Genomic DNA, 25,754 nt, shown 5'->3' with positions numbered 1-25,754 from the left:
GGTTATGTATTGTGTTACACGCATCTAGCTTTTGAGTAGACAAAATTTTCATTCTGTTTAACATCAGGGAAATCTGCCCAGATATCAGCAGAAATCACTTGCTGTATGCCCACCTGGTGAAAATGATATCTTATTGTAAAGTATGAATATTTAGTAAAGCATCAGCTAGGGCTGCTTTTGGTAAATATGAACAAAGAAGCCTGTGAAAATAGATTCACATTGTTAATTTTGATCTTTTATTTAAAAATTCACAAAATCTAACCTTTCATTGAAGTATAAAACAATTGAAAATGGGGGTAAAATCTCATTATGAAACATGGTTTTCTCTAATACACGTTGGCCACAATTAATGGCACCCTTTTATTCAATACTTTTTGCAACCTCCTTTTGCTAAGATAACAGATGAGAGACCATTCCTCCATATATAATCTCTCCAGATCCTTCAAATTCCCAATTCCTTGTTGATTCCTCTTCAGTTTTCTAGGGTTCAGGTCAGGGGATTGGGATAGCCATGGCAGAACCTTATTATTTTTTAGTTTAGGTTGACCAAGTGACCAATATTTTTTTATTAATTGTGAGGTTTGTTTTGGATCATCGTCCTGATGGAAGATCCAACCATGGCCCATTATTAGATATCTAGCAGAGTTTAAAATTTAGATTTTTTTTTTTATCTTTGGTCTTTGATAGAATCCATGATGCCATGTATCTGAACAAGATGTCCAGGACCTCTGGCAGAAAAATTGGCCCACAATTTCACCAATTTCTACCATGTAGATCCAGCATTATATTTAACCTTGGGAATGCTGTACTTCTTTAAACTCTTTGCCGAGCATTAAGACAATACAGACACACTTCTTTTCCAGGCAGATTTGTAACATTTCCTGTTGATTAGAACTTCTTAATTATTTCCCTGATGAATTTTCAATGCTTTAGCTATTTTCTGACAGCCACTGTCTATTTTGTAAAGCTCAACAATCTTTTGCTGCACATCAGAGCTATTTTATTTGGTTTTTACTTATTGTGATGGAGGATTAAGAGAATTCGGCCTTTGTGTTTCCTTGTATGTGAAACAGTATGTCATGGCTGGATAATTTCATGTTCCTAGTGACCCTGATGTGCTACAAAAGTGTAGATATGATGGGGAAATAATGTGCCAATAATTGTGGCCATCGTGTATTAGAGAAAAACAAACAATACAGATTTATTTTTATTATGTTCCTCTGTCAGCGTCGCCTAGTTTAAGTAATTCGCATTGGCTCCAAGTTACTCTAAAGAGGCACATTTATTAAGACCACAGTGGAAATGGTCAGCTGGGTTTTCATCAGTTGAATAACAGCGTTAACAATGTTGAAATCACAATTTCACAAAATCCACTTCTTTTGTAGAGATTTGTCAATTTCAAAGGAATTTTATGCCTTTATTCCTCTACAGTTTATCCAATTGAGAAACAGTGCATTACATAGCATGTAAATAAATAAAATAAATAGAACTATTACTAACTGTACCCCAGTTACATTACTCAACACTTACATAACAATCAGTGTTTACAACATTTAAACATCATGAGCTGCACTGACATGTGACGTGAATATTGTCATGACACATTTACACTCTTAAGCAGAAAATGTTTCTGTTAATCCTTCCTTCATTTCTACCACGGAAATGTGGTGATGGTAATTTGACTTCAAGGGAAACTGAAGTGTACTGTCTTTTGATGTTGTACAATGCTGTGAGCATCCAGAAGTTGAACAGTCTCCAAATGGTGTGAAATTCTCTTTCTTTGTGACTTTTCTCTGTCATTTCTGTGATGCTTGGTCAGACACAGTCCTCGGGTGTTAAAGTGAGATTGCTGTTGCTGACTTCCATCTCTGTGGTAAGACGCCATGATGGCTGAATGGGAACAGAAGCTTGCTGGAGAACTTTATGCCTGTGCCACAGTTCCAGACAATCCACAGCCTCTGGGAAGCTTGCGATCTCAAATTTATTAGCAAACATACACTCTCTTTTGATAATCCATGGTAAATCGCCAATCCCGAAAATGCAGATATCTCTGATGTATTGTCCTGTAGAAACAAACAGCTTTTTTGATATCCATTCACATGAAATTGCAACCCTATGTCTACCTCAGGAAAATAAAGTCTGTTGTTGGGAAGTTGGGTAACACTTTATTTTAAGTGTCCTTGTTACATGTTACATGTATTTACCGTAGTAATAAAATTAAATTATGCATAATTACATGCAACTAACCTTCAACCAAATCCTAATCCTATGTAGTTGCTTAATATTACCGAGTACTTAAATATATAATTACACTCTAACAATGACACCTTAAAATTAAGGGTAACCGGAAGTTGTATTGTTATGATACCTGTTCAAAGGACTCGATTAAATATTAAGATAAATATGGCTGGGAGCAAATGATTCTCTAATGCATCACCTACAAAAACTTAAGCCTGCATTTAAGCGGTTAAATGCACTTGCATCACCAAATGCTTTTATGATGCAAAATTAATGTATATAAAGTTTTTACTTATGTCTTAAGGACAGGACAAAACATTTGTGGCCAGATTTACTAAACGGAGCAAATTAGCAAGAGATCGCAATCTCATAAACGGATAGCAGTGGAAAGTTCTGCGGTGAATCTTCTAATGATGCACAAATTAAAGATCACAGACGCAGCCGCTAATTTCCATTACAACCAACGCAGTCTACCAAGAGCAGCGCAAATTAACTTAAAAAAAAAAAGAGCTGATGATAATAGTTGCAGGTAATCTACTAACAACATGCACGGCAGATTAAAAATAACGTGGATTAGCAAACGATATTTTCGGATAACGTCTTCCTCTGGCATTCCATGTAAATGAACACGAGTGGAGAAAAGTCTCCCGTCTCTCACACGCTCTTGTTCTCTTGTGGTTTCTCCTCCTATAGCACCTATAGCAGCATGTCTAGCGCAAAATGTTTTAAGACGTGCTTTTTGTGGCGTTAAATAATACTGCAAATTTACTACTGCAAATCACGTTGCAGGATTTATTTAAATGCTCTCCGCCCATTATTTTGCCGTATGAACGGGAAACTACTACAAATGCATGTGCAACAAGTTCAGCTGCAAAAATACCTGTCCACACCTTTTCATCAACTTTCTCACTGCGTTTCTCTATTAAATCCTGACTTGTAGTTTATTAACGCCAAAGGAGGGTTTGTGCTTGCGCAAGCTGATAGTAAATCTGGAATCGGATCGGATCGTGAGGTGCCTAAAGATTCCCATCACTTGATATAAATCCAATGTTTTAGTCAACAAGTGTTTGCACCTTTACATCCCTCGTGTGCACTTCCTTCTTGGTCCCTCCATTTGATTGCACGAATGTTACCTTCCCATCCACCGTCTACGTGGCTGCCAGGTGCTTCTAAAAAAAAAAAAACATTGAAAATTAGTTTTATGATTTGGAGATTATATGCTTTTGAACAGTTTTCTGTCATCAGTATTACTTCTCGTATATTGCTTGATTTTTAAAATCACTTGCTGGAACTAACATGGAGTCAACAGCGCTTCTAAAAACCACCCATTGTTATGATTATTGTCTACACTGACACTATCACATGAGAGCAACACTTGAACTAAATTGAGCTGTATGATTACACTATTGTCTTTTTTAGAGCTACTTTATGGCAGAATTTGTCTCATATTTGATGAAATTTGCATCATTGGATGTTATTTTCCTGTTTATAGCTGTGAGGCTGCTTTGAAACAATTGACTTGACTTGATTATTGCATTTTGGCTTACCCTTCATATGGTTTAGCGTCACCCAGTAATGCTCATCTGGGCTGAAGGTGTCTCTAGACCACTCCAGCAAGTCTTTGGCCACGGGGTCGCTGAGGACAAACTCTACAAACGGTCTCGTCAAAGAGTAATAAGCGGTCCCAAAGTAAAGTGTCAGATTATGTGGAGGTGGTCCCTTCTTCGGACCTTTGGCCCTTTGTGCCACATGGATGCCCTTTCCCTCAACATATGGAAACTCTGTCCTGTGCTTCATAGTGGGTGGTTGCTTGATTCCCGGTGTCATGTTCCTGTCTTTCCATTCAGATCCTTGCATGTACCGGACCAACTCCAGGTTGCTCTGGGTGGGGAAGTCCTGGCCACACAAATTTATAACTCTTTTCCATTTTATGGGAGACTTCACCAGGTCTTTCATGCAGTTGATGTCAGCCTGCAGACGGGAAAAGCCGGCATAGGTCACCTTTTCGCTGACGGACGCCAGGAAGACATTTGAGAAGCACTCAGATAGGTTTCTGACGCTTGTCTTGTATTCTTCTAGTGCTTTATCGTCGACGTGAATGCAATAGACATTCTGCGGCGCGTAGATGCCTCTCAGTAGCCGCACAAACGTTTCCAGCTCTTTGTGTATGGTGATGATGAAAGCCAAAGGAAAGTCTTCCTCTTCTTTGCTCAGCGGTGCCATTATAAAGTGTAGCTCTGACTGCAAAAGAGTGCAGTTTGTGTCTGGTTTAGGCTCATAGCTAATTTTCTTACAGTCTTTTCGCTGCCATTTAAACCCAGAAGTTGCAGGTGGAAGAATGTCACAGGTCTTGGAGACTGGCAGAGATTGGCTGTCATTTGTAGGAAGAGGTACATTGGATATATTGGCTTTCAGGTAGATGGCAGAACATATTAGGATACAGATTCCAAGGCAGAAGAGAAAACTGCACTTGGTGTTCTCAAGCTGGACCATAATAGTCCAACATCTGAAAAGCAGCTATAGATCTCCTAAAACAGAACAGAAGAGCAAAATAATCAGAAAAGCAATTATCTCAACTAGGGGAAGTATAAATATATGTAGTTGTATTGAAATATGAATTGCTATATAAGAATAGTAGTTCTAACTCTTAAGGAACAATTTAGACAACTAAATACACTACTGTTCAAAAGTTTGTGTAAGATTATTTTTAAAGTGTCATATTTTAAAATAAAATGACAAATGCAGAAAAAAATATTGTGATACTGTCATATTGTGAAATATTATTTACAATTTTAAATATTTTGTATTTTCCATTTCTATTTTATAATGTAATTTATTCCTGTGATGAAAAGCTTAATTTTTCAGCATCATTACTCCAGTTATAAGTCACAAGATTCTCAAGAAACATGAAAAAAGAAACATGGAATGTCTAAACTGTCCCTTTTGATCAGTTTAATCGCTGAATAAATGCATACATTTTCTTAAAAGAAAAATAAATCATTCTGACCTCAAATTTTTAAACTGTATAGCTCAAATAATACAATTTTTTACCAAAACATTGTTTTAAACAAATAAAAGTTTGACATTATTGGTAGCACTTTACAAAGTGTTAACGTTAGTTAATGCATTGCATATGTAGTAATACATATTTTTGTTTATATTTTTACATAATATTGGTTAATTTAATATTGGTTAATCGTAAATGTCAATTTACGTTAATTTATTACGTTATTCATTCAAAATGCATTATATTTCTTTATAAAGTTTCAGATGTTACCATTGTGTGCATACTAATATATGTAACTTACATTAATATTAATAAATGCTGTAAAAGTATTGATATTTTGTTAAATGCATTAATATAACTTATACGATTTTAGTGTTACCAAGGTTTTTTTTTTTTTCATTTAAAGGGGTGGTATAATGCCCCTTTTTACAAGATGTAAAATAAGTCTAATGTCCCCACAGTGTATGTGAAGTTTTAGCTCAAATACCCCACAGATCATTTTTTATAGCATGTTAAAATTGTCCCTTTTTGAGGGTGAGCAAAAACGCGGCCTTTTGTGTGTGTCCCTTTAAATGCAAATGAGCTTCTGCTCCCAGCACAGAGGGCGGAGCTACAACAGCTCGTGTGTTAGCAGCTTGCAGACACGCACTAAAATGTCAGAAACCGTTCTGTCTTTTAAGTTCAAACCGAAGTCGGACAATGATGGAGAGACTCAAGAAGAATTGACAACATGTATAATGCAACAGGATGTTACTGAATGGTTAGTTGGTGAATTTATGTTGCTGATGTGGAGTTAACTATCTTCAAGTCATTGATTAGCATATTCTTTCTTGATCATCTATAAATTGCTAGTGTGGGAACTGTTGTAAGATGCCTATAGATACCCCTTTTCCACCAAAGCATTCTGAGAGCCGGTTCGGAGCCGGTGCCTACTCGCGAACCAGTTCTTTGTGTTTCAACAGCCAAAGGACCGGTTCTCGGCCAGGAAAATTGGTTCCAAAGCGGCACCAACTCTTTGCTGGACTAGAACTGTTCTTTTACCACGTCATGCTTACGTCGGGGGCTGGGGGCGGAGTTTTAACACAAATGTGTTCTAAACACCTTCTTCTGACCCCAATATAGGATCGCAAAGCCGGGAGAAACATTTGCAGAAAGACGATGTAGTCAGCCATTGTAATTGTTATGCTTGAAGTTGGCGTAAGCGTTTCTAGCTAAGACGTATGGCGACGTACACAGTGATGTAACGACGTCGTTCGCTGGGCTCTCTAGTCAGTGGAAAAACAAACCGGTTCTGAGAAGGTTCGCAAGTTGAACCAACTTTGAACCAGCACCAGTTCTTTTTTGGTGGAAAAGGGGAGAGTGACATGCTATGGCATCTGTGTTACGTACTGTATTGCAAAAGATCTGAAAAGACAGATGCGACCGCTTGAGCAGACTCCCAAATGTGCTGTACTACAACAACTCTCACTCTTTGTAACACTGCTTAACGGCCTGTCTATAACACGCAGAGACGAGCAATGCTGATACTGGTGAAATATCAGCAGAAAGCCTCTCGTAAAGTGAGATTCGAGGATCGGAACTAATTGTTATATAACAATGGTCTAACAAGCTTATTGTCAGGTGTATGTTCTGTTATTATATTATGTGGACCCTTATTTTGGCATGGTGTCGTCTGTTTCCTTCACATGCTTTTTAGTTTCGGTTTTATTACTGAACATGTTCTCGTCTGCGTGCCTGCTGACCACAGAGTAACACTTCTTTATTTAGCAATACATAGCTTAAATAAATAAATGAAGATAATACCGCATATCACGCTTTTGAGTCACTCAAAATTACTTCAAGGGAAATTCCTTCTCCACGACTGCCCTATTTGTTTCTTATTGGCTATTGTGACAGTACTGATGTAATCACAGCCTTGCTTATCACGATTTAAAATCTTAAATATCAAACATGTTTGATATGATCGGGACGGGCCAGATTTGTGTGAGAGTAGATCGGGAGGTGTAAGATTCGATCCGTGAACGCCTCACATTACCAGATAATCTGCGCCGAACATCAGAACCGATCAAGGTCCTCAACAAGATTTTTTCTCCGATTCTCGGGAGGGGAAAATCGTGAATAAATCGGCCTAAAAATCCTGTAGTGTGAGCCAGGTATAAAGTTAGAAAAGTGAAATTATAATCAACTTTTAAGTCATTTCTAAAAAAAAAATATTTAAGCTAATAAACATCTAAACATGCAAAAAACAAATAAAATCATCTGATTATGCCTTCAGACAATGACATAAAGGTGGATAATGAACATTAAACTCCCTAGCAGCTTTAAAGTAGATACGTGTTTTTGCTCCCCTCTAAGCTTTTTTGTCAATTCATGGACAGAAGTAATCATCTTATTAAGTAAATACATGAAGAAACATCTGCAGTATTTTTGAACAGGGTGTCACCATTACTCAGGAGCATTTATATCTCTCATAATGACTCATAGTGATAAAATACCCTATCGTAGCCTTCATATCTCAATAAGAGGACAAACGTCTTGTCCCCTGGATATAACTCTGTTGTGTCACTCTTTTCTAAGCACAGAAATCCTCGGGGTTCCTTTTAATAGCACCCCAGAGAGCTGCGTTCACCACGAGGTCTGGTGGATATCAGTTTTGTCTTGGTAATGTAAGTTGCTTAATGAACCCACAGGGGCTTATATAGCACGCTGACATGGTCCATTGGCACAATGAAGAATGAAAAGCACAAACTGTTCTATCAGCATGATGTAGTGTTTAGAAGTTTAAGACATGGCTATCACTGTCAAAATGAGTTCTAGTTTAAAGGAGGATTCTAGTAGAGGACTGAAAAAATGGCGTAGTGAAAATGACAACATTTATTTAGAAGGTGTGACTAAGTTTCACTTAAGATGGCTGAGTTTCGCTACAGAAGTTTGGAATAATTACGATTTTTTAGCTGCATTTATTTTATTAAAAATACACTAATATATGTGAAATATTATTCTAATTTAAATCAACTGTTTTCTATTTTTTTTTTTAAATTGTAAAATTTAAAAATGTAATTTATTCCTGTGCTGCAAAGTTGAATTTTCAGCATCATTACTCCAGTCTTCAGTGTCACATGATCCTTCAGAAATTATTCTAATATACTGATATCTTTTGACCGATAGTGTACGTCACAATATAGTAAGGGTGTTCTGCGATGAACAAAATAACAAATCAAATATTGGAGATGAAGGGAGGAGGGATGACGTGACAGACCTTTTTGATTACACTTAAATCATTTTAAACTATTTTATCAATACATTTTGTTATTGAAGGATTAACTAATATAGTTAATGCCTAATAAGCACAGAATGCTTATTAGGCATAAACAAAAAAAAAAAATTTGTTTCCGGTTTCCGACCGACCCTGTCAATTTATGTGCGACTCAAATTTATTTTATGAGCTTGGGGAAGAAATAATACAAATTAAATAAATACACAAATAAAAAACTTTGAGGCGAACTATAATTTATGTTTTTGTACAGCACCGTATTTGTATAGCCTGTTGTCCTCCAGCAATGCTAACAAACAAGGCAGCCACGGGCGTTCACACATCGTTGTTGTCATGTAGATGCACTGCTGCGCTTGTGACAGAGCGTATGAACTGAACGAGCAGAGATAAAGAGAGAGCCCCGGTCGCGCCTGGCTCTCTATGCGGAGCCAGGCGAAAGTATAGGCTTCACCATCTCAAAACTAAGCACTGTCTTGCAATCTCTCCCTCGCACATATTAATGAAAATAAATCGACACGATGGCAAGGTCGGAAGACTAAAGTTTCATGTGGAGCATTCGGAAATTTCTTTTTTCCTGAATTACCACTGGGTGGGAATTTTGCTAAAATACGTTGCCTTATCTTCTCTGAAAAGCGTTCCACACATTCAGCTGACATATAAACCACACTTTAAATAAACGAAAAAACTATCCAGTGATGAAATGTTTTCTGTGATGACACAAATCTTGTGGGATGTCCTTACTATGGGATCAAATTCCCGCCAAATGTATTGCGGCCACGGATCAAAATATAATAAGCGTGAATCAAAAAATAACAAGCATGAATAAAAACTTTAAACACATAAAAAAATATTTTTCACAAAACTTTAACTTGTGTTCATGCTTTCTTTAAAATTATGTTTTCCTTGGTTTTATTACTCTGTGATTTGCGCTCTTTCATTTTCTGCTCATAATAAAAAAAATTGTACGCTTGTGCTGTTTTTCTATTCGCTCTTCTTTCCATGTTCTGCGCTTGCTCTTCCAAATGTTGCAGTTTGAGTTTCATGTAAATTAGGACGGGCTTAAGCGTCACCATTGGTCCGCTAGTTCTAGATTGACAGCTCCATCTCTAGCCAATCAATCGAAGAGGGGAGTTAACGTTACTCCAATGCGACTCGCGCTACTGATGCTCACTCGTACAGGGGAAGACAAGTTTATTTTAAACTTTACAAGGACTTTTAAGCAGTAAAGCTATCTGAACTCTTGACATACAAATAATTAAATTCCTCTTTTTTGAGGTAGCCTACATTTTAATGCGCACACTGGTAATTGGTGTTAAACAAATACTTGGCTCATGAAGTTAATATGCTAAGGCAGCTCTAAAACATCATGCAGTTTTGAAACACTACATTTCTTTGCAAAAATTTAGTTAAAAACGGCCATTTTACCCGTCTGAAGAATTTAGGACTTTGGCCGTTCAACGCTACACAAAGCCTACCTTTATATATATATAATTTTTGCACTGTATGCCTTGTCTCTAATGGATCTAAATAATATATATATACCTGGTGATCCGTTACAGTTAAATACGCTATCCTCAAATATTTTCTTAATTGTTGTTGTCAAGCGATCATATAGCCTAGGTAGCCTGGTAAATTAATTCTAGACTAGATGTACCATTTGACAAAAGATTAATGAAAATGATAGTGTACAGAGGAGAATACAGAAACCAGGTGGATTTGATATGCAGTGATTTATTATAGTTATTGTGTTCATTTACATAGCTACATAATTGCATATTACTTTAGGATTAATATTTTAAATATAGCTTAAATTTTTAATACAGCAACATGAAAATTATTGAAAAGATCAGGGATAGGTAACATCGTGTCTGGAGTGCCGCTGTCCTGCAGAGTTTAGAGTCAACTCCGATAAAAACATAGCAGTATTAATAATCCTAAAGATGATGATTAGCTGGTTTCGGTGTGTTTGATTAGGGTTGGAGGAGCTATACTCTGTACCCAGGAGGACCGACATTGCCCTTCCATGTCATAGATTAAATATGAAAGTAAAGCGGCCAGTAGGTGGTGGCAAGTTACTGTCTTTATGAGGGAGTCATTCATTCAAACTTCACGTTCAAATCAGGAATTCTTTAATGAAACACTGTTGTGTGGCTCGCAGGAGATCGACGCTCACAGTGCAAGGTCCAGAAGTAAGGCCATGGCATTAAAGGTGAATATGATGGATCATCAGACAGGCACAACTGTGACAGGTCGTCGTCGTTAGGGTGACGAATTTAACTATAACGGATCGCCAGGTAGACGTAACAGGTCGAGTTTCAGGCACACATGATACACTTTAACGGTGTCCTGCCACGGAAAGATTTTTGCCAGCTGAGTGATGGTTATCTTCACCTGTAGCTACGAGTGAGCATCAGTAGCGCGAGTCGCATTGGAGTAACGTTAACTCCCCCCTTCGTTTGATTGGCTAGAGGAGGAGCTGTCAATCTAGAACTAGCGGACCAATGGTGACGCTTAAGCCCGTCCTAATTTACTTGAAACCCGAAATGCAACATTTGGAAGAGCAAGCGCAGAACATGGAAAGAAGAGCGAAGAGAAAAACAGCACAAGCATACAAAAAAATTAATTATTAGCAGAAAATTAAAGAGAGCGCAAAGTACAGAGTAATAAAACCAAGGAAAACATAATTTTAAAGAAAGCATGAACACAAGTTTAAGTTTTGTAAAAAATATTTTTTCAATGTGTTTAAAGTTTTTTTTCATGCTTGTTATTTTTTGATTCACGCTTATTATATTTGATCCGTGGCCGCAATACATTTGGCGGGAAATTGATCCCATACCTAACCGCCGGGATAATCACACAACGCGCACACGTCCGATAATGACACGTCTAATTCACAAACTAATGGCTCATTTGAACCGGTTCGTTTTAATGAATGGTTAAAACAACTGATATTTCCAACACTGAACTCACAAGACGTTTGAATCGGTGTATAACTAATCGGTAACACTTTACAATAAGGGAACCCCGTTTGCCCCAAAGCACACATTTAAAATCAGCGTGTGTGTGTGTGTAACATGCTGGGACACATAAGGTGGTAGAGTACATGTACAGGTAGGCTATGTTATGAAAAATAGAGTAGCTTATCAATCGCTACTGTAAATAAAAATAAAAAATAAAATAATTTCCTTCCTATCCCTTGCTGCCACTGGAGAAAAAAAAAAATCCCTACCGAGCTATGACCACAACTGACAACCAACCGGAACCAAACTTTTTTTTTCTTTTCTTCTTATTGCTTTCTGCTGCTCATTATGTAGAGTTGCAACTCTGCTTATACATTAGTATTGAAGGAAGGAAACTGTGGGTTTTGCAAATTTAGTCTTGTAGAAAGCATAAGTACCCTCATTTTTGACACTTTTAAATTGAGAACACCACTATGAAACACGCATTTGCAAATTCCCTTTTTCTGTAATAGTTGCTCAGTAAATTGAAACATCTAAAGCAAATGTTTATAGTTTCAAAAATAAGTCATTTTAAGCTTCAACGCCACAAAGTAAAGCTTTATTTGAATCGTTGACTTACATTTTCCAAAAAAGACAAGTAAGCAGTTAGTAATAAAATTAGAACAAATAAACAAATTGCAATTGATAGCACAAATAAATACTATAGAATAAAGAGACAAAATAAGTAAACATGGCTTAAATTTTTTTCAGGTTGGTCTGACTGTATATTCAGGGAAGAAATACTACATAAATAAAAGGAATCAAATGGTTTAGTAGGTAATTACACAACATGCGATTTATTTTTCAACTATTTACGTTCCAAAGCTGACTGTATTTACCTGAATGCTCAGCAAGACAGGCATTTGTGATATGTATTTGACCATTTAAGCACAATACGCCATGAAAAATAAGTAAATTTTGTCCTCACAATCTGTTTAAGGGGCGGCTTTATAGGAGTGCCACTTATATAGATCAGTGGTGCGCGCGCGAAACTTGCGTGAATGACTAAAATTATGCGCAATACAAGCACTATTCAACCGTAGTGAATGAGACCAATGAGTAATTATAGGCTGGTGTGTGTCAATTTGACATCGGAGAGAAGAGAGAGCGAGAATGCACAGCTGGTATCAGTGTATCGATACTACAGAAAAGGAGTATTGAAACCGTTTCAGATATACATATCAAAATATTTATGTTTTTGACAACGCTACTTTACCAATAAAAACCATACTTCTAGCACAGCACAGGTGTTTGTCTATTCAATGCAATCTCTGTGTTTTGTATTGAAACATGATCTATGTGATTTTCTAGCTGTCTGAGTAGTTGTTAGATATCAAACAGACTTGTAAAGCACCTGATAAATTTACAAAGGTAAATGTACAATCAAAGATCAGCAGAATTGTATCATTTTCATGCGGTAACAATGTGCTGATTAAAAGACATTATGCTTCAACAGGTTTTCGGTTTGTCGTTTTACTTATAGTATATAACCAGCCTTTAAATGCAGATTAACATTTTTATGTATTTTTATATATTAAATTAAATGCCTGATTTTTTTCTTATTTTTTATTAGATTTATTTGTATTTGCAAGGAAAACAAAAACTCTTCACAGTCTGTCTTCTACACGTTTTGGTTTTCTGAAACATAAGCATGTGTTTTTAGACACAGCCCAATAAATCCATGACTCAGTGACCTTACCTTTTAGCTCAAGCCGTATCCACTCCTGTTAATGGTAAATGTGATTAAGTATTCACAGAAGTACTCGGGGACGCCGACTTCTGCATGACCTCTATCTAACTTGCTCCAGTTACTGTCGCTGCATCTGCCTTTCTAAGAGAGGAAATCGCTTTGGGTGTGAGCCGTTGTTGTTATGATGTCGACACTGTCCTCCCGCGACTGTGTGTTGTGGCTGCTCGGTAACACTCCCCGTGAGAGGAGGAGCGTAAGGAGGTGAACAATGGTTGGTCCAGCTTAAGCAGTAATTTACACATCTTTTGCTCTTTATCACTCCCACATTTCTTGTCTCAGAAGAATGATTGTAACATAACGGCAGTTTAATATTGACAATGTCTAACCTGTTCTGTAACCTGTTGTGTTGAGCAGAACTGGTCTATCCACATCCAACTTTATATGGTTTCAGGCTTGCCAAGTTGCCTAGTGAATGGCTTTGGGGAATTAGTTGCTAATTGGTTTGATTCTTAAAGGAATAGTTGCTTTCATGCATAAAATGAAAACTATGTCAATATTCTTTGATATTTGAATGTGAACATGGACTATCAAGCTTAAAAAAAGCCCTGTAAAAATATACCATACAATTACTTCAGCTGCCCATATAAATTAGCTCTGTGTAAATAAAATACCAAAATTTAAATTATCACAAACCAATTTGGAATAATGTGCATTGACTAAATTGAATACCCAGGACGCTCTTGGAAAAGAGATTTTTAATCTCACTGTGCTTTCTTTCCTGGTAAAATAAAGGTTATTTAAATAATAATACAATATGATCAGGAAGAAAGTAAACTCAACATGAAACTGAAATGGACACCATTTAAAGCATTAGCCAGTTTAGTTTTAAAGCATCTCCCAGATTTAGTATCATTTGTTCAGCATATGTGTTGCAGGTTTGTTTCTCTCTCCATTTTTACCTTCATGCTTCTCCGTTTGCTCTCTCCGCCTCCTGTACCCTTTGCCAGGCACTTGGTTTCCAGATAAATATGATTCCAGAAGCATTACCTCCTTGTTTTTCCCACCTGAGCACCGAGAGAGAAAGGATGTGACCTGTTGTGAGCCCAAGAGCCGATCACCAACTGTGTTTGCTGATCAGCGCTTTTGTGTTTGCCAGAACTGCTAGTGTGCAAGACAATGGCTGCTGCAGAATTCCTCACATCATTCGTGTGTGTGTGTGTGTGTGTATTTAGCTTTCAGTTAACTTAGTCATTGGTGCAAAAAATGTTCAGTTTTCCAGGCATAGCAGGTATACCTGCTTTGTACGACATTTTCATATCTGCTTTGACCCGTTTTGTGACTAGAGTTAGGAATATAATTTCAATTCCAATTCTGGAATCTTAGTTAAATTTAGGAATTGGATTTCTCTTATCGATTAGTTTCTGTGCATTTTAAAACCATTCAAGCGCAAGAAGACTCGCGTGCTGTTTTCTGTGCTGCAAGCACATCCAAAAAGTTCGCACAGAAAGCCACTTCTCATACTGAATATGGTGGGATATTGAACTGAGTTCTCTTACTGTGTGTCGGAGGATCAGCTCTCTTCCACTGTAATAAAATTAAATGCCTTGCCGAAATAGAAGTAAAGGCAATGACTTAGTCTTTCCTAAGTTCTATGCCCTCAGGCCTAGTGCCAAAAACTGCTATTAACCCTTGTGCATCCTTGTGGACATTTTTGGCTTTTTCAGTTTTGTTTTTTTGATAACTTTGTCTGTCTTAATGCTAACTGCATAAAATTTGCCACAGGTGTGTATTTTTATTGTAATTTTACTATTTCACCCCCATTTCCTTTGAAAAATCTATTTTACACTAGGTACAAAAAAATTTCCCTCTCAGCGCCTTTTGGACAAAAATGGCCCCATTGAAACTGCAAATTTTTTTTTTATCACAGGGCCATTTAACTATAAAATGATACAATCTTTGTTAAGAGGCTTTCATTCTGTTGGCAAGGCTTCAAAATTTAAATTTTTACTATTTTTTTATCAGGTGGTCCATTTTTCCAGGTTTGGCCTATAAAGCAAATACTCGCTTTTATTCCTGTTTTCTGCTTTGGCATATTATAGAGCCAATTGGATAAATTGTGCAACAATATTTGTGTGGGTGTGTTGGTATGGATGTCAGAATGTGGTTAGTATGTGTGTTATAAAAAAAATGTGTGTGTATTTGTAATATTGAGAGAGAAAAGCTTAACTGGAAATAACAAATCCAATTTCTGTGTGCAGCAGTGGAGTTTTGCTGGCACCCAATGGGGAAAATCTGTTACTGCGCCCAAACAAAATCTTACCGAAAGCTCATTTTTTGAGATAATAACCTCAAATTTGGAACACAACTTATTAAGATTTATGGCTTTGATTTTCTAGCCGTTTTAGATTACAAATTGTTTCATAAAATATATATTTTATATAAAATGATGTTCATAAATAATTTTCATAAACTTAAACCTATATTACTTTTTTGGGGATTTACTTAATTTTTTACTTCAGCAAGAATCTGCCAAGGGTCTTCTATAAAATGATACCAAACTTAAGTCTGTGCTCCCATGATTCAAATTTTCATAACAGATTTTTGACGTGGACATTTTTGTCCTCTATGTAGCTATGTGTAACTTTTTTTTTAATTGATGCACAAGGGTTAAGAAGTCAGGATTAATAGGAATTACATAGATATTATTATAGGACAAAACATGTGAGCTGTTGTGGCAGGTGAATGTGGACGCCTATTACATGCAGAACTAACGTTGGGATAAATCTTAGCTAGTTTTGAGTTTGTCTTTGGAGTATCTTGAATTAGATTAGACTGTGTCTTGCACAGGGAGATGAAGATTGTACCTGGCCCAGAGCATTCTCCCATTCTCTCTCTGTAAAGTCTATGCCCAAATCACTCTGCCAGGCCCTTCGATAACCATCTAAGTTTGGTGGATCTATAGAGGATATAATAGAGTATGTACATGAAATGAGCCCCTTGCTGTTTGGATTTAAATCAAGCAACGTTTCAGTGGGCGAGGAAGGGAATAGCCCTGGAATGGAGTTAAATCCTTTCTTTATAAAGCTTCTGATTTGCAAAAATCTGAAAAAAAACAGGATCTTGGCAAAGCAAAACAACATTCAAGATCTTCAAAAGTTTTATTAAAAATAATAAACCTTTCAAAAGCCTGATCCCATTCTCTTCCCAAACACGGAAAGCAAAATCCACATAGGATGGAGAAAATAAACAATAGGGCCCAAAATAGAGGCTGCCTGCAAGTCAAAATGCTTCCTAAACTGAGACAAATGTTTTATAGTGTGTGCAACTACTGGATTTTGAGATCTAATATATGTTTGCTATCAAAAGGAGTGAAGTGCAAACTAATAACCAAATGTACTACATGTTTGTTCTCCTTGCACCCACAGTGGAGTACTTTGTGGGTCTAGTATACAATCTTGCCCAATAATAAAATAATAAATTAGGAACTCCCCCAGATATTTTGCTATATGTGTTAAAAGGCCTTTCTGATATAGGAGGTTTTATTCTCCCACAGAAAGGAAGGAATTAAGTTGTCTAATTCAGTAAAGAAACTCTTTCTTATAAAAGTTATAATATTTGAAAATAATACAGGAAGTATGGCAAAACTGACATTTTAACTAGATTAACACAGTAAAGACAAAGGTAAGCTGGACCACTTCATAAAATCATATTTACAACGACCTAAGAGCGGGCAAAAGTTAGTTTTGAACAAATCAGTAAATGATCGTGTGACTTGTATACCCAGGTACTTAAAACCCTCATGTACCACTTTAAACGGGATAGAGGAACGACCTATGCGGAGAGACGGACTGGAAATAAATCACTTTTATGAATTGAGCTTATTTATATCTTGAGAATTCCAAGCTCCTCTAAAATTAAGATAATATGGAGTACTGAGGAATCGGGATTAGAGACATATAGCAAAATATAATTTGTATTTAATGAAATTTAATGCTCAATACCATTCCGAGTAATACCCCTTAAGCTACCAGACTGACAAAGTGCTACGGCCAAGGGTTTAATCGAAATTGCAAATAACAAAGGGGAAAATAATTGCTGTAGAAATATTTTACTCTTTATTAGTTCATGTTGGTTAACTTGTTATGATAACAAATGAGTACAATATTTAAACTGTACTGTAAGAAATACCATTGTAAAACCTGTCTGGTGACTCTCTGCGAAGGGAAATATTATTTGTGCACACATAAGCTACTGGGGAAGCATTTAACAACCTAATTTAAGAAATGAAGTCTTCTGAAAAGCCAAACTGTTTAAGAGTGTTAGAGGTATTTCCTCTCTACTCTGTTGAACACCTTTTAGCATGGAGAGAGATTATAACTTCATATTCATCTGGCTCAGTATTTGTGTATATAACATTATAAAGACATTGCAAATGATTAAAAGCCTTACGACTATGAATAAATGCCATTTGATCACTTTAACATATTAGCCAAAGTCCTTGCAATGAGTATAGAGCCCGTTATTCCAACTATAATTTAAAGTCAACATTCAAAAATGAAAGTGAAAATGACCTGTAAAACTGACAAAGGGTAGAATCATTTGATCTTTTCAAAGAAGAAAAAGTGAAGCTTGTGTTGGAGGAAGGGATCCACTAGCAAAGGATTCATTATAATCTGCCTCAAGAAGCGGAACCAGTCAAATTGAGAGCTTGTCTTTTAACAACCTTTTTTCTTCATACGAGTTATGCAGAAAGTTATATTCAGTTTGAAGACGCAGTCTCTCTCTATACAAGTCAGGTAGCTATGGCATACTGCTGTGCTGCTAATTGCATCTTAAGTGTCTTTGAGCTTCATGGTTCTTTGTTCTTTAGAATAAGAAAAGAAAGATATAATTTTGCCATGTATGCTTTCAATGCTTCCCACAATATAGACCTTGAACTATCAGGCAAATCGTTAATTTGTATGTAAAACTCGATCTATTTATTTAGATAAGTAATAAATTCTCCATATGCCAAAAGCAGGGGGTTCAGCCTCCATGGCTTAAAGGATGAGTACAGGGGAAAACTGAGTAGAAAAGAAGACGGTGCATGATTAGACATGACAATACTTTGATACGTGCTTGTTGTAATAGAGGATATATCATATCTCTTATATACTAAGAGATAATCTATACAACTGTAGGAGTGGTGCACAAGTGGAAAAAAGGAAAACACTTTTTCAGAGGAAGGGAAAATAAATCTCCAATGGTCCAGAAACCTATATTGCTCACAGAAATTGTGAATGTTTAAAGCGGCCTTAGAGGGCTGTACAACTTTGGTTGAGGATCTATCAAAAGATGTTCAAAATAGTTAAAATCCCCACCTATAATTAATGCGTAATCTTCAAGAGGGGGGAATAGTAGCAAAGACTTTACTGAAGAAATTATGATCATCAAAATTCGGAGCATATCTATATATAAATGAGAGAAAATCCTATTTCTCTTCATTACAGTATTCATGCCTGATATGTTCCAAGTCGTAAAATTTAAGTCAGATTTATTAAGCTTGGACATGTAATCAGGAAATAAACTGTTCACATGTCTACAGAACTAAATGTACTGATCCAATCATAATAAACAACATGTCTACAGAACTAAATGTACTGATCCAATCATAATAAACAACATAAGTGCATTGATGCAGATTAACATAAACTAAAACCTTACAGGAACAACAAGCCGTACAAATGCCCAGTTGCTTTTTCAAATGCACGTTATAAGCGACTCAAACTCGCAGTGCTTTCATATGGAAATGCATTTACTACTGATCACAGAGCCTTGCTTCACTGACAAGCTGCGCAAAAGAAATAATCGCACTAAGCCAAATCGGTTTAAGTGCGATATCGGGATAATTGCGATTAATCGTGCAGCCCTACCACAATTTTACCGGAAGTCCAGTCGCTGATCTTGACTGAATAACTGTATTTGTAATGTACAAAGTGTAAAACTGTATTTTATTTACAAAGTGCAGTGTTATTTTACATTTGAATACAGTTTCTGTACCTGAATACCTGAAAATCTTATTTCAAGTGTATCTTTGTTCAGTTGTATTTATTTGTGCGATTGCTAATGTTTATTTGTTCTTTTTTTAATTACTAAGTGTTTGTGTATTTCAAATAAAGCTCAATTTATATTAGTTAGGCTAGTTGTTTTTCTATGGCATTTTTAAACACATTCAGCTACAATGAAATGTTTTGACTTTGAATAAATGTGAATGACCTTTGGTTTTTGACCTTATTGAAATCGAAATTTGCCTGATTTGTGACATATTATTATTACATTTTGAATTCATATACTTCCATTTTATAATATTTTGATGACTTGTACTACTAGTGTGGAAAATAATAAAGTCTGAGAGTAGATATGTCCAAAGGGTTAACTAGTTATGTCTATTTTCACCAAAGTACAGGATCATCTTATCGCCTTCAGCAGAAGTTTGTTTTACAGTAGTTATCAATGTTTGTGTGCCAGTGACTTTTGCAAATAAGACATATAGGTTACGTCTTCTTCCAGTGAAGCGGTATTATCCATTGCTTAGATCTTAACCCAGGTTTGATTGCTCTATCATTTCTACTGTTTTAAAATGCAATGCAAATCCCTTATAATGCCATTGATTTTTCTACTCTCCAAGACAGTGCCATGAATATATTTTCATGTGTAAATAGCATAACTTTGAATGAATCATACGCCTCATTTAGTCTCGTACAACATTTTAGCAAAGTTTGAGCACAGTGGTAAAGGTTGCTAATGCCTCGAGCCATTAATTGTCATGATTTGTGTAATTTTTCTACAGTTTGCTAATAACTAACTAGTCAAACCTTAAAATGCAAACACTTTAGTTGTATCAGAGAACACAGTGATGTCAGTGGTTGATAGAAATGATTGAGGTAAACCATGGTATTTTATTTAGTTTTTATTATTATTTTTAAATATGTATACATGTTTTTTTGTGCTAAAAATAGTCATTTATTTAAATAATTAAATTATTCATTCATTTAAGTTTTCATTTTCTTGGTGTGTTTTTTTTAAAGTGTGGAGATCCTTTCAAAGAAGACGACCTGGTGGTTCTGAATGGGACTAAAGAAGAAGTGGAGAAGCTGCAGAAGGCCATGGAGGAGCGTCGAACGAAGGCTAAAACTGCCAAAGTAAACTGATGCCTTGCTGGTGTAGAATTACAGTGGTGTTTGGGATGTGCTTGATGGGAAATAAGATTTGTAAACCACCGTTAATGCAAACCCATATCCGTAATTTAATTCACTGAGAGGAGAGGACGTGACTGAACGAGTACAAAACATTCACTTCATTTTTAAAAGCACTGTTTTTGTGTTAAAAACTATTCTTATTTTTTCTAACTTTGCAGAAATCAAAGAAGAGCAAAGATACTAAAGTCTCCAAGAAGCAGGATTCAGCAGGTACAGTAACACATAAGGTTTGCATTAGGCCTATAAATCACATTAAAGTTCCGACTTTCTGATCAGTATTTCTTGTACAAATGAATGCTTATCAGTGACGTCATTCATCCTTAGCCAAAATTAACGAAAAAGTTCACTCACGTTCATTCAAATGAAATTTAATATCCTTTACTCACCCGTTTCTCATTCCTTGCCCTTATTAATTTCTTTCTTCTATTCACTGACAAATAATCATTGTTCCACCAGAGAGTTCAAACCTCTTTTGTCAAATAATGTGACTTGCAAGATTCGATTCCTCTAATTTTCTGTGATGTAATATATTGAGCAATACAATTCTAAAGAAGCCTTTTTTTAACACATACATGAATGAATTTTAGAACTCAGACAGATTTCCAACGAATAACTTTCATCCGTTTCTTCCACAAAACTTATCATTTGGCTTCAGAAGACTTTGTGTACAAAAATACAAAATCCAGTTAAGTTCTGCCTAAAATCTCGGTTTTGTTGTTAGAGCAAAGTTTTCTAAGAATGTTTAGTTATGCATTATAGACATAATTCCAGTGGGTGAATTTCTCTCTTTTTTTAAACAGCCCCTTTCCCTTGTGTAAAAGTTGTATTCACACCGGCTTTACCGGCATTGCATCATCAAGACAGCTGTGTTGAAAGATTGAAAGTAATTCAGATTCAAATTCTATCGCGCTAGTCTCATGTTAACACATACTCCACTGTTCAAAGTCAAACCGACAAAGCTCAAAGCCCGGGGGTGCGAAAACCAGTCAGTATCTGGTGTGAACACCATTTGCCGCACGCAGTCTTCTTTGCATGGTTGATCAGGTTGTTGATTGTGGCCGGTGGAATGTTGGTCCACTCCAATGGCTGTGCGAAGTTGCTGGATATTGGCAGGACCTGGAACACGCTGTCGTATACGCCGATCCAGAGCATCCCGCTCGATCCACAACGCTGACATCAGCAAACCGCTCACCCACATGACCCATACTGTCTGCCATCTGCCCTGTACAGTAAAGACCGGGATTCATCCGTGAAGAGAACACCTCTCCAAAATGCCAGACGTCATCGAATGTGAGCATTTGCCCACTCAAGTCTGTTACGACGACGAACTGCAGTCCGGTCGAGACCTTGATGAGGACGAGCATGCAGATGAGCTTGTATAGCCACAAAACCTAAGCATATTATGTACTAAAATAGGATTAGTGTTAGAAAATTGCTTGTTAATCGTGTCTGTGAACACGGTAGCTTTTGTACAATACCCACAAGCCAAGGATACCAGAAGGGTCTTTATAGATACAAATTCAACACTGCTTTAACAACATAAGAACTTCATTTTTCTAAAAAAAAAATAAAAAAGCCCAAAAGACCTCTAATTTAAGTCAGAATGAAGTCTGTGGTGATTTACAGGATGCCACAGATTCTGTGGAAAGTACTTTTATTGAACCCATAGCATTCCTGTATAAGTAAATATGTGAGGCTTGAATAAAGGTTAAACTTTGCATTGAAATAACTGACTGGAATTATCAGTGTAGGACAAATGTCAATATTAACAGAATTTTATTTTATCCACCCTTTAGTTTTGCTTCAGCATAAATCAGACTAACGTAAAGTGTACTTGTGATTGATTATCCATGAGCTAATTTCACATGTAAATGTTGCTTTAGCCTGATTCATACTGAAGCAAAACCTAAAGGTGTGGATAAAAAAATAATCCCAAACATGCAAGAACTGGGATGTTTTCAGCTTCCAGGAATTGTGTACAGATCCTTGCAACATGGGGCCATGCCTTATCATGCTGCAACATGAGGTGACGGTTGTGGATGAATGGCACAGCAATGGGCCTCAGGATCTCGTCACGGTATCTCTGTGCATTCAAAATGCCATCAATAAAATGCACCTGTGTTTGTTGTCCATAACATACATACGCCTGCTCATACCATAACCTCACCGCCACCATGGGCCGCTCGATCCACAACGCTGACATCAGCAAACCGCTCACCCACATGATGCCATACACGCTGTCTGCCATCTGCCCTGTACAGTGAAGACCGGGATTCATCCGTGAAGAGAACACCTCTCCAAAATGCCAGACGTCATCGAATGTGAGCATTTGCCCACTCAAGTCTGTTACGACGACGAACTGCAGTCAGGTCGAGACCCCGATGAGGACGACGAGCATGCAGACGAGCTTCCCTGAGACGGTTTGTGCAGAAGTTCTTTGGTTATATAAACCGATTGTGTCAGCAGCTGTCCGGGTGGCTGGTCTCAGAGAATCTTGGAGGTGAAGATCTGGATGTGTAGGTCCTGAGCTGGTGTGGTTACACGTGGTCTGCGGTTGTGAGGCCGGTTGGATGTACTGCCAAATTCTCTGAAACATCTGTGGAGACGGCTTATGGTAGAGAAATAAACATTCAATTCACGGGGAACAGCTCTGGTGGACATTCCTGCAGTCAGCATGTCAACTGCACGCTCCCTCAAAACTCGCGACATCTGTGCCATTGTGCTGTGTGATAAAACTGCACATTTTAGAGTGGCCTTTTATTGTGGCCAGCCTAAGGCACACCTGTGCAATAGTCATGCTGTCTAATCAGCATCTTGATATGCCGCACCTGTGAGGTCGATGGATTATCTCGGCAAAGGAGAAGTGCTCACTAACACAGATTTAGACAGATTTGTGAATAATATTTGATAGGAATCGGCCTCTTGTGTACATATATAAAAAGTCTTAGATCTTTGAGCTCAGCTCATGAAAAATGGGCAACAACAAAAGTGTTGCGTTTATAATTATGTTCAGTGTAGAATGATTTCTGAAGGATCTTGTGACACTGATGCAGATAAGTCAGCTCTGATCACAGGAATAAATTGAATTTTACATTACATTCCCATAGAAAACGGTTATTTTAAGTTGTGATCATTCACAATGTTCATTTTTCCCCTTTTTTATCAATGAAAAGTAGCCTTTTGTGAGCAGAAGGGACTTCTTTCAAAAATCTTACTGACCCCAAACTTTTGAATGGTAGTGTATAATGGCAAAGTAAACGCTAATGACCAGATTAGCGTTCTCACTGTTAAGGGCATGATCTTAAACCAAGTCCACCTCTGTTCTATTGAATAAAGTTAGACTTTAATTAACTCTGCAAGTTAAACCTCAAGGTAACCACTTCACAAATGTATAACTGGGCCCAAGTAAAGCTTGTGATGAATTTCTGTTTTTGTGGCTTTTGTATAGCCACAAAACCTAAGCATATTATGTACTAAAATAGGATTAGTGTTAGAAAATTGCTTGTTAATCTTGTCTGTGAACACGGTAGCTTTTGTACAATACCCACAAGCCAAGGATACCAGAAGGGTCTTTATAGATACAAATTCAACACTGCTTTAACAACATAAGAACTTCACTTTTCTAAAAAATAAAAAAAGCCCCATAGACCTCTAATTTAAGTGCATTTTTACTAAACTGAGGGACAATTCAGAATGAAGTCTGTGGTGATTTACAGGATGCCACAGATTCTGTGGAAAGTACTTTTATTGAACCCATAGCATTCCTGTATAAGTAAATATGTGAGGCTTGAATAAAGGTTAAACTTTGCATTGAAATAACTGACTGGAATTATCAGTGTAGGACAAATGTCAATATTAACAGAAATGTATTTTATCCACCCTTTAGTTTTGCTTCAGCATAAATCAGACTAACGTAAAGTGTACTTGTGATTGATTATCCATGAGCTAATTTCACATGTAAATGTTGCTTTAGCCTGATTCATACTGAAGCAAAACCTAAAAGTGTGGATAAAAAAATTCATGCAAGTTCATACTTTAATAACTTGCAACACTTTGATAAAATCCTAATACAGATTCAATCAAATGGGAAAGAAGTAATTATCCATAACATTTTATAGATGCATACAGAGAGGGGAAAAACTTGTCTTGGACATGTTTCATTTTCTTCAAAAAAAAAATAGCAAGATTTTTTGAAAATATATCTTTGTATATTTACATATATTTGTATCCCCCCACCCCCAACCCACACACACCCTGGAAATGGATAAATGAGTTAGCCATACAGGCTGCATTTATTAATAAGTCATTACTTCTCCACAGTTCAATAGTTCTTAACAGAGCATTTGATCAAAGTTCAATGCCATGTTTTGAGTGCCCATTAACTAATAAAGGTTATGATGTGATACAGTTTGACAAAACGCTCTTGTTATTTTATTTAAGCTGAAATCCTACTGTTATGTCTTGGATCATTTATATATATATTGTATGTTTTCTGTGTTGGGCTGCATAACTGTATGAGGGTAGAAGATGAATAATATGTCCGTGAGCTTTTTTAACATCAGGATGTTCGATTAAAAATGAACATGTATGAATTTATTTGAAATAGACATGCAGTGTGGGTGGCTAACTAAATTGTAATAATTTAATATGAGCTTTAACAAAATGCTGTATAGAATACATTGTGAATGAGACTTCACGAAAGTATCCATAAGCATCAACTCAAACTTATTATCATGCGTATTCTCAGAAAAAAAAAGTTTTATGCTGTTTAAACTTCCCATATAATTGATTAAACTACTTATTTTTAGTACTTTACTAAACTGGCGAAGCTAATTAATATTGAATTGTTTTGTTTTTTCTTCTTTTCTCTCATAATGGCAGAAAGCTGTGATTTACCCAAAGACGATTCAGAGACTAAATCTACATCACTGAATGGAGACGACGGCAGTGCATCAGGTATCCCAGCATGCCAGGGTACAGAAGGGCTGTGGCTAGATTTACGTTTTAGATTGAACTATATGTAAATGGTTTAGAAAGCACAATTATGTAAGTGTTGGTTTCTGAAATGAGGAATCTGTATCTGTACCGGATGGGCAGAATGAATACATGTTCATGTGATGTATTTCATCATCGTTTAGGAGGAAGGAAAGGAAAACTCCTCATGGAAATCTGTTGCAGTTTACATTTCGAAATAAATATATTGCAACTGCATTCATTCCTGAGATTACTCAACGTAGTCAGGTCAAGTGAAACATTTATCATTGCATACTGGTTCACATATTATTTATAAATAGTAGGCAGTATGTAC

General features: G+C 36.6%; 2 protein-coding genes across 5 annotated transcripts in view; one reads left to right on the top strand and one right to left on the bottom strand.

Moving 5' to 3' along the window:
• The window catches only part of rtf2 (replication termination factor 2), a 40,112-nt gene that overhangs the window by 12,416 nt on the left and 1,942 nt on the right, over positions 1-25,754 (top strand). The window contains exons 6-8 of the mRNA XM_077197722.1: positions 20,276-20,389; positions 20,605-20,656; positions 25,328-25,402. Of these exons, the coding sequence (XP_077053837.1) occupies positions 20,276-20,389; positions 20,605-20,656; positions 25,328-25,402 (241 nt within the window). The remainder of the gene's footprint in view (positions 1-20,275; positions 20,390-20,604; positions 20,657-25,327; positions 25,403-25,754) is intronic.
• On the bottom strand, positions 810-20,911 carry gcnt7 (glucosaminyl (N-acetyl) transferase family member 7). 4 transcript variants are annotated; one of them, XM_077197719.1, is made up of 5 exons: positions 20,833-20,893; positions 14,168-14,272; positions 3,786-4,766; positions 3,312-3,407; positions 810-2,063 (listed from the first exon to the last, which is right to left on the bottom strand). In XM_077197719.1, exons 3-5 carry the CDS (start codon positions 4,729-4,731, stop codon positions 1,816-1,818), a joined length of 1,290 nt encoding a protein of 429 aa, XP_077053834.1. In that variant the 5' UTR covers positions 4,732-4,766; positions 14,168-14,272; positions 20,833-20,893; the 3' UTR covers positions 810-1,815. The 4 variants fall into 4 exon arrangements, with proteins under 4 accessions (XP_077053834.1, XP_077053835.1, XP_077053836.1 ...); XM_077197720.1 differs by lacking the exon at positions 14,168-14,272 and having other exon boundaries at positions 20,833-20,911; XM_077197721.1 differs by lacking the exon at positions 20,833-20,893 and having other exon boundaries at positions 14,168-14,282.

The sequence above is a fragment of the Siphateles boraxobius genome, unplaced genomic scaffold (assembly GCF_051911475.1).
Source record: "Siphateles boraxobius isolate OS27281-9 unplaced genomic scaffold, OSU_SipBor_1 41, whole genome shotgun sequence".
NCBI lineage: Eukaryota > Metazoa > Chordata > Actinopteri > Cypriniformes > Leuciscidae > Siphateles > Siphateles boraxobius.
This window is presented reverse-complemented; position numbering and strand designations above follow the sequence as displayed.